At 57.3% G+C, this 19,709-nt stretch overlaps 1 protein-coding gene across 3 annotated transcripts; it reads left to right on the top strand.

Annotated features, from left to right (window-relative positions):
- The first annotated feature begins 945 nt into the window (after positions 1-945).
- Positions 946-17,879, top strand: LAD1 (ladinin 1). Of its 3 annotated transcripts, none has more exons than XM_059145545.1 (10): positions 946-1,282; positions 10,356-10,493; positions 12,190-13,024; positions 13,520-13,624; positions 14,419-14,462; positions 15,827-15,899; positions 16,006-16,143; positions 16,479-16,565; positions 16,834-16,908; positions 17,075-17,194. In XM_059145545.1, exons 1-10 carry the CDS (start codon positions 1,245-1,247, stop codon positions 17,120-17,122), a joined length of 1,581 nt encoding a protein of 526 aa, XP_059001528.1. In that variant the 5' UTR covers positions 946-1,244; the 3' UTR covers positions 17,123-17,194. The 3 variants fall into 3 exon arrangements, with proteins under 3 accessions (XP_059001528.1, XP_059001530.1, XP_059001529.1); XM_059145546.1 differs by lacking the exon at positions 17,075-17,194 and adding an exon at positions 17,233-17,879 and having other exon boundaries at positions 949-1,282; XM_059145547.1 differs by lacking the exons at positions 16,834-16,908; positions 17,075-17,194 and adding an exon at positions 17,233-17,879 and having other exon boundaries at positions 947-1,282.
- The last annotated feature ends 1,830 nt before the right edge of the window (positions 17,880-19,709 follow it).

Below are 19,709 nucleotides of genomic sequence, written 5' to 3'. Positions count from 1 at the left end.
TGCTCAGCAGGGGGCTTGCTCATTCCTGTGAGCTCTGGGAGCTGGAGGGCACCCTGGAGACCATCAGTCCTGCATCAGTGCCAAAGGGAGGCCAGGCTGGGGAGCAAGGCCAGAGTGCGAGCAGTTCTGTCTCCCCTCCTTCTCCTCCTCCCGGTGCCTGGGGCTGCATCTTATCCCTCTCAGAGCAGGAACTGCTGCTGCTGACCTTGCAGTTCTGGTCCATCCGGGGAGATAAGATTCTCTGCACTCAATGCACTGGCCGTCTCTCAGCCCATCTGAGATTGGTTCCTGGGTAGAAAGCCCCTGGTCCCCACCAGCCCAGCTGCACACGTGAAGGGAGCCAGGTGGTGCTGGTGTTGCCTGAGAGGCCTTCAGAATTCAGTCCCGGTTATGCGTGCTCATTCCTTCCAGGGGAAAAGCTGAGCTTCCCCTGCCCTGTTACAGAGCCTACCGCGCCTGCCCAAAAATCAGCGTCCTCAAAACCTGGACAGTGCCTTCCACATCGCTGTGTTTTCAGAACTATGGGCACTCGAGTGTTTGCTGACCTTCATCTAAGGCTCTCATCTAGGGAGAGGCTGGCTTTGCACGGGGGCGCGTTTTGTAGTTTTGTCTGCGGCACAGAGAAAGCACTACCCGGCTCCTCTCCTGGGGCCTCTTCGGGGCGGCGGGCCGGGCTGGGGGCTGCAGGGTGGGAGGCGCTCGACGCCCCGGACCCCAGATGACGGTACCTGCTCCCACTCTCCCGCTCGGCTTCCGCTCTTGGGTTACTCCGGGCTAAGTCGCTTTACCCGCAGCGAGCTCAGCCCGACCCCGATCTTCGGGTCCCCGCCCGCCGCCCCCCTCCCGGCACTCCGGCCGGCCCCAGGCGAGAGGAGGCGGCCCAGCGCGGAGCTGGTCCAACTGGTTCTGAGCAGGAAGTCCCCCTCCCTCGCCGCCGGCGGCCGATCGACCCCGCGCAGGCCCGGGAGTCCGTCGGTCCGTCCGGGGGCCTGCCCGACAGCTAGCCGGCGCTCCCGGGCTCTCAGTAGGGGCCGCCCGGGGCGGAGATCAATGCGGCTGGGCGCGGGCCGCCCACAGCCCGGAGGCCGCTCGGGGCGGCGGGTGCGAGCGCGGCGGGCCGGGCGGGCTGAGATAAGCGGCCATGTGACCTTACCTGGGCCGGGCGGCGGGGGAGGGGCGCGCAGGTGAGGCGGCGGCCGCCCGGCCCTGCACGCGCACACGGCGGCCGCGGGCTCGGCGGCGGCATGGCTGGCGGCAGGAAGGACTGGTCCGCGCTGTCCAGGTGAGCACCGTGGCCCGCCCGGCAGCCGCGCCCGGCTCCTCTCTGCTGCCGCGGCGTCGGCCCCCTTCCGCTCCCGGAGCCGGGCTCCGAGCCTGGGTCCTGCTGCTCCTGCAGCTCCTCAAGTCGGGACGCCGAACCGGGGGTGCGTGCGGTGGGGGGGGGGCGGGCAGCCATTGGGGCCGAACTGGGGAACTCTTAGGTGACAGGGCTCGGGGCGGGGGGGTGGGGGTTCTCGCTCCCCCTAGGTTTCCTTTCCTCCCCTCCGGAACTGAGGCCACACACAGGGTGCTTGGGGGAGGCTGGTCCCCGGCCGGGAGAGCCCCCCCCCCCATGACCCCATGTGGGGTGGCAGGGACATTTGAGGGGACTGGGGAGGTGTTCAAGAGTTACCGCCAAGCCTCCCCCCGCTGCCACTTTCTCTGGTAAGAACTAGGAGAGCCGGCCTCTGGGGAGGTGTCCCTCAGCCCCTCTTGGGGCCAAGGGGTGGGGACAGCACTCTCTTTGGAGGATCAGAAGAATGGGATCAGTGAATAGAGACCACTGGGCAACAGATCCTTTTCTCACTCATGAGGCTCAGATTCTGAGTGTGGCGTTTTGGGGTGGTGTCTGTACTCGGTGACTTCAAGATAGTTGCTGTCCCCTTTTGTGCTTCAGTCCTTTTTTGTTTTTTGTTTTTTGTTGGCTGGTCTGTCAGAGGGTCAGGACACTGGGTATCTTATCCCTGTCCGCTGGACATCCTGTCAGGGTTGGATAAGACTGGGATGTTGGGGGGTTGTCCTGGAGGCAGCACCCCTCACTGTGGCCGGTGACCCCTGGTGACTCCTCTTGGAGATACCCTGCACCTCCCCTTGGAAGTGTTCACACCAGCGTCTTGGTCTCATCCCCCACGGTCCCTGCCATCCGCACCCATCTTGCCTTTTGAAGAAACTGAGGCCCGCGTAGTAGCTCTGAGCTGGATTCTCTCTGCAGGGGCAGACCAGCACCTTACCCAGGCCTTCCCCATGAATGTGGTTTTTAGGCATTCGCCAGTGTTCTAGTTTCTCCTTCCCCTCCCTCCAGAAGGGCTCTAGAGCTTCTCTAGAGTCTCAGGCCCATCCTTTCCAGGGCTGGGGGGGTCCACCTCCTCAGACCCTCAGGACCTCCCATTGCTCTGAAGCACCGTTGCCTAGTAACCCCCCATGTGGGGGGGGGCAAGGGCTCTAGAGAGGGGATAAGGTAAGCCCTGAGAATGGAAGGAACTCAGTGCCCTGGGAGAAAGAACCTAGGCTGCCCCAGAGGTTGGACACACCCCAGGGTAGGTCTGTGCTGAGGGTGGGGTTTGGGGGTCCAGACCTTGGACTCTGCACGTGGGCCATTGTGCATGGGGGTTGATGTGGGAGTGTCTTTGCTCCTAGCTGTGGGCATATCTGTGCCTGCGGACGTGTGCTTGCATGGGTGCGTGCAGGTGTACGTGTGGGGGCGCATGTTTATGGCTCATGTGGTGTGGAGACGTCTGTGTGGGTAGATGCTTATGTTGCTGAATTTGGGCCGTAGAAGTCTGAGTACTTTTGGTGTGAATGTTTATTGAAGACCTCCGTATAGTGTATTGGGTGAAAAATGCAAACCACACACTCCTTCGGCAGGAGCTCACTGGCTGGTGGGATGTGTGTGGTTTTGTGTCTGAGAGCGTGCCTGGATACGTATAGGGTGTGTGTGTGTGGTGGGTGGGCGGCTAGAGCACGGGAGCTTTAAAAATGGGAGCAGGGTCTGGTCTTAGCTTGTCCACTGCTTAGATGGACATGGGGCTGCTGGGGTGGGGCCGCGTTCCCACGGGATGTCCAGGGTAAGTGCCAGGCACACCCTGGGGAACCAGTCCTGCCACTGGAGCCCCTGGCCTGCCCTCCCTGCCGGCCCCAGCCCTCGCAGAGCCCCGTGGGCAGACACAGCTGCTGCCAACAGTCCTTCTGAGGAGGCACCTGGAGCAGGGGACCGCTCCCGCTCTGCTCCCCGGTTGAACAACAAGCCTCAGCGGGCAGGAGGGAAAGGACTGTGAGTCACTGTCAACCGAGTCTCCCAGGCTGGGGAGGACTGTGATGAGGATGTGACCGCTGTGGCTCCAGGCAGGGTCCAAGTGGGAGCGGAGGGCCAGCCTGCCATCCATCCTTGGCATAGTATAGTAGACATACGGAGGCTCCAGCCCTGGGACGGGGCGGTGGTGAGCTGGCTGGCAGGGTGCCTTGCTCAGTGGCCTTGTCCTTTCCTCGCTGCTGGGCTGGCTGGGTGACGGGTGAGGCTGGGCTGGGCCTGTCTGCAGGGGGTGAGGGGTGGGTCTGAGAGTGCCTGGGACTGAGCCGCCCGCCCGTGGTTAATCATTTCCCGGCCTGGGCCTGGAGCAGCCCTCCCACCTCCCAGCTTGGCTCTCCGTCCTCCCCGGACACCTCTCCCTAGCCCATTGGGGCTGAAGGGGACTTCAGTGACTCTGCATGGTGACCCTTCCTTGTGTAGAAGGGCAGCCCGAGACCTGTTTTCCAGAGGGGTTGAAGACTGGCCCAAAGTCATATAGCCTTTCAAGCTCCCGTCTGCTCTTTACTTCAAAGAGTTGCCAGTCCTGCTCCTTGAGGCCCAGGGTTCCACTGATGTTTCTGGGGCCACCTTCCCACCCTTTCCCTACTTTAACCAGAGTAGCAGAGCCTTGATCTGTTTTTCAGAGCTTGGTTTGAGGTCTCCTGCAGGGAGGTTCTTCCTTAGATCTAACGTCTCTCTGTTCAGCCGCTGATAGCAGCGGCGTGAGTGCAGTACTGAGGAGGATAGGGGCCCAACATGGAGGCGAAGAGAGGGATGTTGTCCCCGGATGAAGGCCAGGAGGTGGAGGAAGGGGTTGTCAGGAAGGAGGGAGTGGTGGGGTGGCTGCCTAGGGCTATGGCCTCAGCTGGTCCCACCCCAGGTGGTGGGACCCAGATTCCATTCTGGGCCTGGTTCTGGTCAGTGTGTGGGCCACAGGCTTCCCCAAACCTCTGCTCTCCCAGGCTGCACCGTAAGTTTTGGCTTGCCCTGGTCTGGGGAATCCCACGTGGTCAGAGGCCCTCCCAGGCTCCTCTGTGCCTTCCTCTGAAGGTACACTGACCCGCTGTGGCAAAGGTGGGGCCTCACTCTGGCTTAGGGGCAGCCCTCCTTGGACCTCTTTTCTGGCATCTGGTATTGTGGTTAAGGGTATGGGCTTTTGAGAAGCTGATCTGGGATGGAATCTCACTTTTTGCTTTTGATTAGTTGTGCTATCTTGGGAAAGTTGTTCACCCCAGTGACCTTCCATTTTCTCATTAGTGCAATGGGGGTAACACTACCTTACCTCACGGGGTCGTTATGAGGTTTAATGTCCATGTTATTTATAAAGTACTTAGAATGGGGCCTAGCATTATAGTAAGCACTTAGGTGTTAGTACTGTCACTTCTTGATTCCTTTCTTTATTGACGTATTATTATTTACCACATGCAACAAATACTTGTGTGCTACTGAATGTTAAGCACCGTTCTAACGCCCTTACTTATCATATATTTATTTATTTTTAAGATTTTATTTATTTATCTGATAGACAGAGATCACAAGTAGGCAGAGAGGCAGGCAGAGAGAGAGAAGGAAGCAGGCTCCCTGCTGAGCAGAGAGCCCGATGTGGGGCTCGATCCCAGAGTGGGATCATGACCTGAGCTGAAGGCAGAGGCTTTAACCCACTGAGCCACCCAGGTGCCTCTATCATATATTTATTATTGGGGTTTCAACAGCTGCACCTGCTGAGGTCCCTCCTGGAGACTGACCCTTGCCCCCTGCTCCCAGTTCAGTTCATTTCCTCATCTTATAAGCAAGAGTTATCAGCAGTAATCTCCCCCCCCCCCCCCCCCCCCGGTGTGGTGGTGGTCAAGGTGGTGGAGGTGAGTGATTCATGTTCTGCTAGGGGTTGAAGGCAGCCCCATGATTCTGGAAGAGCTGGGGAGTGAACTGTGGGGTCCTGGCATAAAGCTGGTAGGCCAGCAGGGACACCTTGGTCTCACCTCCAGTCTTAGGTCTAGGGCTGGCCAGGGGAGCAAGTGGGATGGGGGGTGAGTCATTTCTGAGGAGACCAGGCTCTGGCAGATCACTCTCCATATATGGCCACCCTGGAGATAAACAAATAAGCTGCTTCCCCCCCAGGGCTGAGAGGAGTGTGTGTGGGAACGGGGTTGCTCAGGACCGAGGAATCCTGGAGGCTCCAGCCCAGCCCAGCGGGGTGTGGCCAGGAGAGAGGAGCTTCCGGCTTTGTGGGGGCCCTTTCTCCAGTGGATGGATCTCTCAACTCCGGAGGGCAAGAGCTGGCCCCAAACTGGACATCTGGGGCGAGAGTAAGTCCAGAGAAGGAGAGCTGAAAACATGGCCTCAGATGGGAGCCAGTAGAAGCTGGTGTTTATTTCCAGGTGTGATGGAGAAGGGCTCTGGTCAGAGCCTCATTAGCCTTGACCACAGAAGTAATTAATTAATTTAAAGATTTTATTTAAGAAAAGATTTTGTTTATTTATTTATTTGACAGACAGAGATCACAAGCAGGCAGAAAGGTAGACAGAGAGAGAGGGGGAAGCAGGGTCCCTGTGGAGCAGAGAGCCCGATGCTGGGCTCCATCCCAGGACCCTGGGATCATGACCTGAGCTGAAGGCAGAGGCTTAACCCACTGAGCCACCCAGGCGCCCCCATTTGCCCAACTTTAAAAAGAAAACAAAACTTGATATGTGTCTATTGTGTATAAATTATACCTCAATTAAAAAACCATTCCTTGAGTCCACATTGCACTGTGGCTATGTCCCGTTTCATTTGCTTTTCTTCCTCCAAAGACCTGTTGGTCCTCACCGGTTCCTCCTTCCACTGTTCTTCCTTTGCTAGTCCAGCCTGGCTCTGGCCCCAGCCCTCGAGCTCCTGGGGACCAGCACCTCTGTGCTCACTACTCTGTGTTGGTTTCTCCCCCACCCGCCTCGCCCAAGTGGCCTTGGACAGGACCTCATTCCTCCCTCCAGGTTCACACTCTGCCCTGGCTTTCCTCCGGTCTCCCTGGCTCAGGGTCTTGGTCTCCTTTGCACCTATGCCCTCTCTCACCCTGAACAGCCAGAAAGGGACACCCCCCACCCTTGACAGCTGACATCTCCTCAAACTGCCTCCCTCCCCACCATCTTTCCCATTTCACGAACAGCACCAGGAATTGCTCAGGCCAAAAATCTAGGAGTTTTCCTTCTTTCTTCTCTTAGTCTCTGCCTTCATCCACATCCAGCCCATCTGCAAGTCCTCTTGGCCGTATCTTCAAGATGTGTCCCCAGTCCATCCCTCTTTCCTTCTCTGTGTCACCCCCACAGTTCAGGCCAGCAAAGCTCTCACCTGGGCCATGGCAGGAGCCTCCTAACAGGGACCCCTGTATCCCTCTCCCCCTGCCACCCTCAATTCTTCTTCCATCAGTGGCCAGAGAGATTAAATAATAATAGTAACAAATTCTATCATGTCACTCCTCCATGTAAAGCTATCCGGTGGCTCTCTGGCTCACTTGAATAAAACCCAGATCCTTTCCCTGGTCCATGAGGCTCTTTCCTCTGGCTTCTCCTCGATGTCTAAGCTCTCTGTGGGCCTCTCTGGGGCTCTGGCTCCTCCTTGCCCTGAACACCCAGCTGTCACACCCAGTGCTTTACCCGTGCTGTGCCCTCCTCCCAGGACACCCTGCCACCAGATCCAGCTCCTCAGAGCTCTCAGAGAGGCCTCCCCTCCCCGTCACCTTCTCTCACGTTACCCCTTACCTGGTTCTGTTGTCCTCGTGTCACTTCCTGACATTGTTTGGTTCAGGCGCTCATTTCCTGGCTCACTGACCCCACCCCTTGACCCCTGCACTCGGTGCTCCTGGGGATGGAGGTTGTGGGGAAGAGCCTGCCGGCCTCCTCTGCTGCACCCCCATCCCTGGGACTATGTCTGGCATGTAGTCGGTGCTCAAAAAAATATTTGTTTGGTGAAGGCTGGATCAACGTGATGTTGGGCTTAGAAAAACAGATTGGAGCCATTGTGTGGTGTATCCTCTACATTTACAGAAGGAAAACTTCGAAGAGGAAAGCCAGGGATGTCCACAAGGGCGGTGGAGTAGGATTCCTTATGAGAGGCTGCCTGGAGAACCTTTCCTGGGAGGCTCCAGAGATGCATTTCATATGCACTTCTGTTTGTGGAATTCATGGGTTTGCATGATGATTTTTTTTTTTCAGAAACATGTCTGTTCCTTAACTTGAGGCTTGGTTGCGGGCGATACCCCGCAGGAGGGGGAGAGGCGCAGGAGGACTGGGGCTGGGCCACAGGACAGGCTGGGAGAGCAGGTTTGACACCTGACGTGGCAGAGGGAAGGCCTTAAACAGCAACTCTGGGAGGGACGAGGCCTTTTCCAGACACTGCCTTTCTGGAGGGCTCCAGGTAGGGAGAGTCCCAGGAAAGCTCCAGAGAGGGCTTGCTCTGCTGACTCTCCCATTGTGCTATTCCCAGCCCAGACCTTGTCCTGGGGTGCTGCGTGAAGCACGTCCTCCTGCCCAACAAACCCCTCACCTCTGTCCTCAGGCTTGGCCGGGCCCTCCCTCCTGCCGGGCTTGCCAGTTCCTCCCCAGCCCCCTGTCACCTCCATTAAAATCCTGTTCACGCTCCAGGATCCAGCCCAGGGTCAGTCTTGTCTGTGAGACTTTCTGGATAATTTTGGTTTACAGTAATCATTCCCTCTCCTGCAGAGCAATGTCTGTGCTTTGGTTGAGGGACTTATTGGGGGACATGCTTTTGTTTCTCGGTAGATAGAGGTATCTTTAGGGCAGGGACTCTGCCTTGTTCTGTGAACCGCCCCCCCCCTGCCCCCGCCGCCCCCGTTCCTGACTTGCTGGTCCATTGCTGTTGCTCAGCAATGATGTATTTGGTCTTTGGTTGGGATGGAAGGTTGGGTGGATGAAGGTGGGGTGGGCTGGCAGTGAGGGGGGTGGGAGGATGGCAGGGCAGGGCTTAAGGTGATTGGTGGGGAGTGCCTGCGCGGCTCAGTCGGTTGAACGTCTTGACTCTGGTTTCAGCTCAGGTCATGATCTCAGGGTCCTGGGCTTGAGCCCCGAGTTGGGCTCCCTGCTCAGTATAGAGTCCGCTTGGCCCTCTCCCTCCCCTTTTGTCTTTCCCCCTCCTTGCTTGTTTGCAGTCTCTCTCAAATAAATAAATCTTTAAAAAAAAATTAAAGATAAAAGATGATTAGACAGGGAAATGAGGGGCGACTGAGTTGACGGGTGTTTGGATAGACAGGTGGCTGGGTGGATAGATAGCAAGTGAGGAAGGAGATGGGTAAGGGGGTGACTGGTTGTGAGAGTGCCTGACTGGTCCTGTGAATGCAGAGTGATAGTGGGGAGGGGGGACAGGAACCCAAAGTAGAGTGTACAGAGTCCCCCTGCTCCCTGACAAGTGAAAGCTGGTTCTAGGATGTGAGAGAGACTCAAAGAGCTCCCGAGAAGGGAGGCCGATACTGGAATCTTTTCTAGGTGTAACTGGTCTTGTTTGTGGGGCTTCCCAACTCTGAACAGCTGAGAAACCATAGGTTGCTGGGAAACTCGGGTTTTTCTGTGCTTGTCCATTGATGGCTGTTATCTAAGAATCCAAAAAGAGAAAGGAACTTGTCAAGCGTATCCATCTCCTTCAGACAGAACCATGCCCATCCTCTCATGTTTGTAGCCACCCCCAGAGAGGGAGGCCCCGCATTCCCACTCTGGATTCTAGAGTCAGGTCTAACCCAGTGGTTGTCCTTGGAAGTGGTTTTGGTGTCTGCCACCCCACCTCCCCCGTCCGAGGGACATGGCAAAATGAGGAGACATTTTTGATTGTCACAGCTTGGGGGGCTCGTACTGAGACATCGAGGGTAGGGGTCGGGGTGCTGTTCAACCCCTATAATCCAGCACAGCCCCCGCACACGGAGTTACCTGGCTGAGATGTTAGTGATGCGTGGGATGAGAAGACCTGGTCCAATCCAAATCCTTTCGGTACCTTTAGCTGAAATTTAGTACGCATGTAATGTGAACCACAGATGCGAACCACATTTAAAATAGTCCTTTTTTAGGGACGCCTGGGTGGCTCAGTTGGTTGGACGACTGCCTTCAGCTCAGGTCATGATCTTGGAGTCCCGGGATCGAGTCCCGCATCGGACTCCCAGCTCCATGGGGAGTCTGCTTCTCTCTCTGACCTTCTCCTCGTTCATGCTCTCTCTCACGGTCTCTCTCTCAAGTAAATAAATAAAATCTTTAAAAAAAAAAAAAATAAATAGTCCTTTTTTTTAAAAAAAAAGATTTTATTTATTTATTTATTTGACAGAGATCACAAGTAGGCAGAGAGGCAGGCAGAGAGAGAGGGGGAAGCAGGCTCCCCACTAAGTGGGGAGCCCGATGTGGGGCTCAATCCCAGGACCCTGGGATCATGACCTGAGCCAAAGGCAGAGGCCCAACCCACTGAGCCACCCAGGTGCCCCTAAAATAGTCCATTAAAAAAAAAAGATTTTATTTATTTGCAAGAAGGAAAGAAGGAAAGCACAAATGGGGGGAGCGTCAGAGGCAGAAGGAGAAGCAGGGTCCCCACTACGCAGGGAGCCTGATGTGGGGCACCCATCCCAGGACCGTGGGATCATGACCTGAACCAAAGGCAGACACTTAACTGACCGAGCCACCCAGGCGCATCTAAAGTTGTCAGTTTTTCTATAGACGACATACTAAGAAAGTAAAAAGAAACAGGTGATCAGTTTTAATAACATATCTCGTTTCCCCATTATATCACAAACATGATCATTTTAACGTGTGATCAATATGCAGGATTATAAACGAGATATTTTAGAGTCTGTTCTTTGTATCAGGTCTTGGGGATGCTCGTGTCTCTTATAGCACGTGCCGGTTCCAGTGTCCCATAGCCCCCACACACAGCCCAGGCCGAGTGGGTGTTTGCGGTCTTGCCCCAGTGCTGCAGGGGTCTGGCTTGGGACTGGGGATCTGTGGGTCCAGGGGTCCAGGGGTCTGGCCTGGGCTGCACTGATTGTCCCCCACTCCCTGCCCCGCAGCCTGGCCAGGCAGTGGACCCTCGAGGATGAGGAGGAGCAGGAGCGGGAGCGCCGGCGGCGACACCGGAACCTGAGCTCCACCACGGACGAAGAGGCTCCCAAGCCCGCCCAGAATGGAGACACGCCTGCTGCCCGGAGGTGCTCGGGTCAGGGACGGCAGTGGTGGGAGGCGCCAGTTCCCTGTCCCAGGGGACCAGAATGGATGTAGCTGCCCCCGACAGACCACGTATGGCAGGTTTGGCCTGCCTGGTGAACGTGACCTAGGGTCTGAAGATAAGCTCCCAGGTCCTCTCCCTCCCCAGACTGTGCTCCGTGCACCAGGCTCCAGCCTCCTTGGAAGCAGAACCCCGTCTGTGGGTTCATACCGTCTCTGATGCTTTGCTGGACAGAATCAATTCTTCCAGTGTCTCTGAGCCAGAGGCCTCATTATCCAATTTTACAGCTGCAGAAATGCCACAAAGCCATGTTAGATACACAGGCCACTTGCTGAGATGGCTTACCCAGGGAGTGGCGGGGTCAACTTTTCCTCTGGCTCTCTCAGGCTCTATGGCTTATCCCTTTCCACCCCCCAACCTGCCTCCCTGTCCCCCTGACCCTCCATGATTGGCTCTGAGGGGAGGGACATGGGGGCGACTCTCACCGTCTGGATTGTAGGACTGTGGGGGACAGCAAGTTCCCCGTGTGCCGGGGCGGTGGTGGGCACTCACAGGGAAGGAATCTCATTCCGCCCACCAAGCCTGGCTTGCACATTGGGAAGCTGAGGCCCAGTGAATTGACTTTGCCCTAAACCACACGGAGGGCAGGAAGGTGAGGGAGGAAAAGGAGCTCCATTGGCTGAAGGCCAAGGGCTGGATACCTTTTGGACGGTCTCCTCATGTTGCTTTTGTTTCCTTGGGTCCCCGAGGAAAGGGACAACCGGGTCACGCCCCGGGTTGCGCCAGAGCCATGGCCACCACGTGACTACCAGGAGTGCAGGATGGCCTGCCGGAAGCTCTGGGTTCTACTCCCCAGTTCCATTGCTCATTATCTGGGTGACCTTTGACCAGTCTCTGGTCTTGATCTCAGCCCTAAGGGGCGAAGACCGTTTGTATTCCGTTTGAGCTCCAAGACCCAGTATGGGGCCTCACACCTATAAAGAAGTTGTTCCGTGTTTGTTGATTGAGTCTGAATACAGAATAGTTGGACCTTATAGAGGTTTATCAACTTTTTTTTTTTTTTAAGATTTTATTTATTTATTTGACAGAGATCACAAGTAGGCAGAGAAGCAGGCAGAGAGAGAGAGAGGAGGAAGCAGGCTCCCTGCTAAGCAGAGAGCCCGATGCGGGGCTCGATCCCAGGACCCTGGGATCATGACCTGAGCCGAAGGCAGAGGCTTTATTTATTTATTTATTTATTAAAAAGATTTTATTTATTTATTATTCGACAGAGAGAGATCACAAGTAGGCAGAGGGGCAGACAGAGAGAGAGAGAGAGAGGAGGAAGCAGGCTCCCCACTGAGCAGAGAACCCGATGTTGATCCCAGGACCCTGAGATCATGACCTGAGCTGAAGGCAGAGGCTTTAACCCACCGAGCCACCCAGGAGCCCCCATCAATTGTTTTTGAAAGCATGGTGTGCTTTGTTCAGATGACTTCCTGGAAACCCCATATGTAAGGCAGGTGAAAGTCATCCTTACTTAAGGAATAGTTGGGGGGTAGGGGAGGCCAGGGCTCTCTTTCCTCGCCCCCTCTCTGGCAGGCCTGGAAGCTTCTCCATTGGGTCAGGTACCCCCAGGTCTCTCCCACCTCTGATATCTGATTCTTACCTCCCACCTCATCTCCCATCTTCTGGCCTAGACTGCCAAGCGTGGAGGAAGCAGAGGCGCCCAAGCCACGAACCTCAGCCTCCAAAGATGAGGATGAGGACATCCAGGCCCTCCTCAGGACCCGGCAGGAGCGGAGGCAGAGGCGGCAGGCGGCGGAGGCTGCGCGGGCCCCCAGTCCGCAGGAGACAGAGGAGGGAAGGGACGGCTCTGGCCCAGGGCAGGCCAAGCAGCAGCCTCTCATGCCCAAGAAGGAGGTGGAGCCACCACTTCCGCGGAGACTGAGCCGGGAGCGGCGCGGCCCCTGGGCCAGGGAGGAAGAGAGCTCGGCAGCCCAGGAGTCCGAAAGTGGGAAGAAGGAGGTCTCAGAGAAGCCTGCGGTCTCAGAGAAGCCCCCCGCTCCAGGGAAGACATTAGTACTTGGAAAGAGACTGGTCTCAGAGGAAACCTCCATCTCAGGGAAGGCCTTGGGCCCTGAGAAAACATCTGTGTCAGAGAAAAGAGCCGTCTTAGAGAAGAAGTCAATTCTAGAAAAAACAAGTGTGTCGGAGAAGCCGCCAGCCCCCAGGAAGACATCAGACTCAGAAAGGAGAACAGTTTCTGAGAAAGCATCGCTCTTCGAGAAGTCTCTGGTGTCAGAGAAGACCCTGGCCACCGAGACAAAGCTGGCCCCAGAGAGGGCGGCCGCCCCACAGCAGCCTCAGGCAGGGGAGCAGCCGGCCTCTGGGGGAAGCCAGCCCACCTCCACCACGGGGCAGAGTGGAAAGGCCCTCCCCGAGAAGACCCCCCCGTCCTCCGCCAAGCTGAGGGAGCAGGGGGCGCCGGCCCCTCCGGCTGCGACTTCCCGCCTCCCGCCCATCACGTTGCAGGTTGGCAGTGCCCCTGCCCCTCCCAGCCCTGCACGTGCCCCTCTCGTCCTGCCCCAGGTGGTCTCTGGCTCCCTTGCTGTTTCTTGTCCTCTCACCATGAGGCTGGCTTGGGCCGTTTCCTTTCTCCCTGCCTGCTTCTGGTCCCTGTCAGAGTAGACACTAGCACAGGGCAGGTGGCTGGCAGCTGAAAAGGGCATTAACTGTGGGGCAGGGACCACCTGCCACCCTGCACCCCGTCCTCATCAAGGGCCTGGATTTCAGGACCCCCGCAGCCTTTCGGGAAGCCTCAGGTCCTTCCAGAAGTTCTGCTGGAAATCTGTCTGGTGGCCTGGTTCCACAGAACTGTATTCACCAGCCCCACAGCCGAGGCGGAGGGGCAGGAGGCAGCTTCCTTCTGCAGCTCCTGGGCCGGGCCGTGCCACACAGGGTTCCCATGGCGGCTTGGGCTTTGGGCTACCCAGACCTCCTGTGTGACACTCCCCCCACTCCATCCAGGTGAAAATCCCAAGCAATGAGGAAGAGCTGGACACACTCTCACCCACCCAGGCCACCTACAGCAGCTCCCTCAAACGCTCCAGCCCCAGGACCATCTCCTTTCGGGTGAGAGCCCAGGGCGCCTTTGTTTCCAGTCCACTGGAGGGCAAGCCAGGGAAATAGGCATTTATTATCCAGGCCTTAGGTTAGATACTGAGTGGATCCTTTGGATAGAGGGGTTTTGGATTCTCATGGGTGGCCAAGAGCCGATGACTTGGATTAACTGAAGGAGAGCAGGTTCATGACCCAGGGGGCAGGTGTGGATGAGGCTGAGCAGCCCCACCTAGTGGGCAAGGCCAGAGCTGCAGTAAGAGGGCACCAGGTGGGTTCAGCGGCAGGGGCCCCCAAGCCCACCTTCATCAGCTCCTGATCTCACCCAGGAGGCTGGCATAGGGTAGGGGCTGAGAACAGTCTGGTTCTCCTGAACCAGAGAGTTCCCTGCTCTGCCTGTGCTCTCGTACTACAAGTTGTACAAACTGGAGACTCTGATCTCACCTGATATTTACTCTCGGTTCCTTGGTTCACCGGTTGCCCCAATGTGTGCCAGGCCCTGGGGAGGAAGCTGGAGGCCTGGTGTTGATCAGGGCTGGTCCCCGCCTGGCAGGGCTCATGGGCAGTGGGGAGGCAGGTGGGAAAACAGATGGTTGAGGTGGTGGTGGGGTGGGGCACAGGAGGGGCTTCTGACTCAGTCTGGTGGGTGGGGGCAGGTGTCTCCCAGACAAGAGGAAGGCCTTTAATGGAGGTTTAGTTGGGGGTTGGAGGAGGAGGAGGAAGTATTTGGAGAGCTGAGCCCTTCCCTTCTGGAGGGCCGTGGCCTCCTTGGGATTCTCACTCATCAAAGCCTTTCCTTTTTTTTTCAGATGAGCCCCAGGAAAGACAACTCAGAAACAACCTTAACCCGCAGGTCAGGGGCCTGGTGACTCTGGCTTTGTCTGATCTGGTCACATTCAGCCTGTGTGTGCTGAGCACCTGCTGCCTGTCTTCCCAGGCAGGGGCCACGGGGTATCTGAGGGGAAGGTGCCGTCCTTGGCCAGGGCTTCAGATCCTGCAAGGAGCTTAGACTGACACAAGTGACGGAGGCCCAAGGAGATGGAACGGGGACGGAAGGGATCAGGGAGAGCTTCTTGGAGGAGGCAGGCTTGGGTGGGGCTCCGAAGGTAGAGGAAGTTGGGGTGGCGAGGGGGAGGAGAGCCTCGGAGGAGGGGGACTATGAAGAGTGCAGGGAAGGGGAAGCCCCTGCTTTAGCGGGCCTGATGTCGGGGGAGGGGGTAGCTGGGAATCCACGTGTTCCCGGAACATCCCTGTGCCCCATAATTTTGATGCAAATCGTTTAAGGACTGTGTTTGGAAGAAAAGAAACGGAAACAGGGTCTGAGAAGCAGTTGTCCTCATATATTAGGAATTACACGCACTTGTGCTGTGTCCTGCCCGTACACATTGGCGGAGGCCGGCTGTCCCGGCCGAGGCCTGGGGTGATGGTGGCAGCAAGGGGGTCCACAGACAAATAAGATGTGGCAGCTCACATCGGACCAGTAAACATGCAGGAGCCCCCAGCAGGGTGGTGTAGGGACAGGAACGTGTTCCCGGAGTGGCTGCAGCAGCCCAGCCTGCGGGAGGCAGAGGACACGTCCCAGAGCAGTCGACTTCTGAGTGGGACTCGAAACAGAGGGCCTGGCCCAGAGGGGAAAAGCCCGAGGTACCCGGTCACTTGGCACAGATGCCCGTGGAGAAAGGGGTTAGAGCGGGGTGGGGGTGGGGGAAAGCTGGTGTCAGAAGGGGAGGCAGGGACCAGACCATGAGAGCCTTGTATGCTGTGCCAAGGAGTTTGGTCCCTGCCCTGTGGCCCAGGAGGTTGGAGCTAGAAGGACAGGGTGGGCTGTGTTTGAGGTGGGTGGGATGGTCTGGTGGCAGGAGGGGGAGAGCTTGGGGTGGCAGGCAGAGGGAGTGGGGGAGGGTGGTCGCAGTGGGGGGGAAGGTGGGGACAGAGATCCAGGAGACATGTGTGAGGTGGCCGTGACAGGACGAGCGAGGAATGGCCGATACTTCTGGTCCTGGGGGCGTCCTGCTGAGTGGGCTATTTCTAGGGAGGTGAGGAAAGTCCCTGGACTTTTCTAGTAGATTTCTACCTCGGCCAAGTCACTGGAGTCTCATTCAGTGAGGGAGGCTGTCTTCCCTTTGCCCAGAGGGTGGGTGGGCAGTGCTCAGGCTCCGGGCAGGCTGAGGGCAGAGGTGTCACTGGTCTGATCTGTCCTGCCCTCCCGTCCCGCAGCGCCAGCATGAGGCTCCCCGCTGGCACAGTCAAGTTAGGGGAGAAGCTGGAGCGATACCACACAGCGATCCAGGTGGGCAGGGCTCTTGTGGAGGGACCTCGGGACCTGACTGGCCTGCTGGGTGGGGATCTGGGCGCCTCACCTTCAAGGGTCAGCCGTCTGTATTCTCTGTTTCCAGAGATCGGAATCCGTCAGGTGTCCTGGCTCGTCCCGCACTGAGTTCTTTGTGGCTCCCATGGGTGTAGCCAGCAAGCGCCACCTCTTTGAGAAGGAGCTGGTAGGCCAGAGCCGAGCAGAACCAGCCTCCAGCCGGAAGGTGAGGGGCTCGAGCCCAGCCAGGGATCTTTAGGCTGATTAGGCTTGAGGCCTCTGGATGCAGAACCAGACCCTGGCCATTCTAGAAAGCTCCGTGTTTCCATGTGTGTTTCGGCAGAACCCGCTGTTGACTCGAGTTGTCATTCAGGAGCCCGTCTCCTTAGCGGCGCACAGCGGTCCCTGCGGTGGCGGCGGGTGGGGGCCTTCCCGGATATATGTGGCCCTGCTGAGTGGATATGAAAGTGAGGCAGAACGGTGTCCTTGTGCCGGGGTGTTGGAAAATGTCTTGGTGTTGCTGGAGGCCGCAGGCCCTGAGATGCAGGCCTCTCTTTTCAGGAAAACTTGAGGCTCTCAGGGGTTGTGACATCCAAGCTCAACCTGTGGATCAGTAGGACCCAGGAGTCTGGAGATCAGGACCTGCAGGTACATTGTCCCTCCCTGAGATCTTGGTCTGTGGGCCTTTTGTGTTAGAATTACCTGGGTCAGAGAAGGGGCAGCCCTGAGGGAAATGGAGACGTTCCAGGAAGGGAGACCATGTGGAGTGGGGGGGCTAAGCCTGTCACCAGGAGGCAGGAGAGAGGAGGGGTGGGTCTGGGGTCTTCCCACACAGGAAGGGAGGGGCCTGGGGATCCTAACCCCCTCTGTAGTCAGCCTTATTCCACCCCCCTCCCCTTATGATGTCCCCAACCAGGATCCACGGAAAGAGTCAGTGGCCCCTAAGAGGACCCAGTGGGGAAAGAAAGGAGACTCCTCCCTGGATGTCGAGGTGAGGGGCAGAGAGGGCCTGGCCCTGGGGAGACCCTGCCCCCCACTGCCACCCCTCCAACTGCATAGTCCTGGTACCCAGAATGTCCCAGGTCTGCTGTCAGGCTGGGTTGACCCAACCTCAAGATTACTGGTTGAACCCCTGACCTGGCTTCTCTTTCCCGCAGCTCTGCAAAGCCCCAGCCCCCTTCAACAAGCAGGTTTGGGACTTCTGACCAGTGTGGGTGTGGGCCTTGGGCCAGGGGATGCCTTCCTGTCCGGAGACCCCCTTTCCCCCCAGCCCTAGGAGCCTCCTCGCCTTTTCTGACAGACCTTTGCCCCACAGGTATGATGAACCGGGCCAGGACACACCCGCAAGTCTGCATCTCGGGGGCCTTCCCTCAGGCCAGGCCCTGCTGCCAGCAGCATCCCTGTTTCTCATCGCCCCTGCTCCCGCTCTGCCTCTGGACCTGGGGCCAGGAGTGTTGGGGAGACTCAAGCCAACTCCTTCCCAGTCTAGCTTCTGGGGGTGGGTGTGCCCCGCCCCCTTCTCATCCCATGGCAGGCACAGTGGGTCCTGGGACCCAGTGTCAGCACCCTGTGGCCTCCATGTCCTGTCCGGAGGTGGCTTCCAGGCCCTGCTCCCTTGCAGGGGCAGGGCGGTGCTGTCTCCCGGGAACTCTCTGCGATCTGCTTCTAGCAGGTGCTTCCAATATGCCTATGATGTCTCTCCCTCACTGAGGCCTGGAGCTGAGCACCTCAGTCCCTGGGGCCTGCCTCCAGCTTGCTGAGACTGTCCGGGAGCTGCCCTGTGTCTTCCGTGTGCCCCGTCTCCCCGCTTTGTCTGCCTCTCACTTCCTTGGCCGGCTCCTCCGGCCAGGAACTCGGTGCCATTTTGTGCACCCCTTCGCCCCCTCTCTGGAAAAGCTGTTCTCAGGAAAGAGCTGATAAACTCCTTTACTCTCAGGTGACCAATAAGACCTTAAAAATGGATTCCTGGCTGGAGGATTTACTTTCCAGTGGGTTTGTCTACAGGATGTGAGGGGGACTGTTGTGACTGGATTGTGTGTGTGTGGGGGGGGGGTCACTTGTCATTCTCCCTGCAGCCCCCTCTTGTCCTCACACTGAGGTGGGCTGACACCCCATCCAGCATCATGACTTGGTGGGGAGCTGGGGGGGCCGAACTGCCACGGACAGTGCCACGCTTGCCGCCACACTTCCCCAAGCAGGGTCTCCCGACAGCCCCTCCTCCCCTCCCCCGATGTCGTGGCCCCTGTGAGCTTGGGAAATGCCGAGCTTTCTGAGAATCTAGGACAGACCAAGCTCAGTCAGTGTGGTGCCCTGTCAACCCCCTTAATGCTGTAATTAAAAAAAAGTATGTATGTATGTGTGTGTACACATATGTATATATACACATATGTGTATATATATATATATATATTACAGATATTTATGTAGTCTCTACTATACAGATATCTACACATATGTACTCCATACTACACACACACACATCTCTATATCTATATCTACATTTTTTCCCCATTTGAACTGGATTAGAATTCTACCTAATTGCTCGGGTTTTACGCAGAACCAGCCGGGGAGCAGGGAAGAAGTGCAGAACCTTGCCCTCTTCCTCTTTGTCCCCCGTCCCCAGGCCATACCTGGAAAACCCCAGGGTTTCTCAGAACACCACCCTTCAGGGCGTCACCAGGCCTTAGTTCCCCAAGCTTGTGGGCGCTGACATAGCCAGCTAGGGATTACCAGCCTTGTCCCAGCCTATGTGTGAGTGAGGGCTCCAGTCTTGGGTCCTTTGGTCCAGGAGACAGAAGACCCTCAGGGCCCCATACCTACAGACTTCCCAGGCTGGCCCGTCTACAGCTGGTGGGTCTCTTGTGGCTGGTCCTGTGCCTGCACTGAGCTAGGGAGAGTGAGACTTGGAGGCCCCGCCCTATACCCCACTAATTCCCCCAAAGGCTGGAGCTCTTCAAGAGCTCTACCTCCAGAATTTGAGGACAAAACCAGGGACAGGGGGAGGGGTGTGATGAGAATTACCCAGAAACTCAAAGGACCTGCTGGGAGCTCAGGGTTCAAACTAGGACCTGGGACTTTGGGATGTGCATGTTCTAAACTTTGGCAAGTTACCTGGCAGGTGAATTTGTTCTGCTGGTAGAACCGTCCTCACATAGACCTTTCTTGGGAGGGGCTCCCAGAAACTCTCCTCTAGAATGGAGCCCTGGTTGGGGACTGAGGGGGGCTGCCTTGGGCCTCGTGTCTGAGAGGTCCTGGCGGCTGCTTCCTTGGGGTGTTGAAACACTTCATGCCCACACAGCGTCCCTGGGTGACCTTCAAGGACAGGCTGCAGGGTGGAGTGTGGGGAGACATAACCCCACGACTCCCTGTCCTTTGAATTCATGCCTCCCCCACCCCCACACTGCCCAACATCAAAGAGTACTTGGCCTCATTCCTGGCAGGGGGATAGACACCCAACAAGGAGACAACTATGTGCCCAAGATGATTTCAGTGGGTGAACAGGTGTGCGGACAATCAGCATGCTGATTTCAGGGTGGCTAAGTGAGCAGGGGAGGACTCTTGGGGGGGTGGGTGACACTGAGCATCCTCTGGAGGCACAGCAGGTCCCCCTACCCATATACCCACGGCTCTGCCTGGTCTGCTCTCCTGCCCTAGTGTCCTTGGGGCCCCACACAGGACGTGCTCTCCTTGCAGTTTGAAGCTGCAAGCAGTGTTCAGCTTACGCTGCTTCCCATATAACGCCAGGTAAGCACCATCTCTTTGTTTCCTCTTCCCTTCCACCGTTAGCTTGAG

This window comes from Mustela lutreola, chromosome 14, assembly GCF_030435805.1.
Source record: "Mustela lutreola isolate mMusLut2 chromosome 14, mMusLut2.pri, whole genome shotgun sequence".
NCBI classification, from domain to species: domain Eukaryota; kingdom Metazoa; phylum Chordata; class Mammalia; order Carnivora; family Mustelidae; genus Mustela; species Mustela lutreola.
Note: the sequence above shows the minus strand (reverse complement) of the source record. Positions and strands in the feature narration are given on the sequence as shown.

Excerpts from the sequence above, each read along its gene's own strand:
- LAD1 (XM_059145545.1), top strand. The coding sequence starts at position 1,245 with ATGGCTGGCGGCAGGAAGGACTGGTCCGCGCTGTCCAG. Across the intron at positions 13,625-14,418 it reads CCAGGACCATCTCCTTTCGG|ATGAGCCCCAGGAAAGACAA; the intron begins GTGAGAGCCCAG and ends TTTTTTTTTCAG. Across the intron at positions 16,144-16,478 it reads AACCAGCCTCCAGCCGGAAG|GAAAACTTGAGGCTCTCAGG; the intron begins GTGAGGGGCTCG and ends CTCTCTTTTCAG.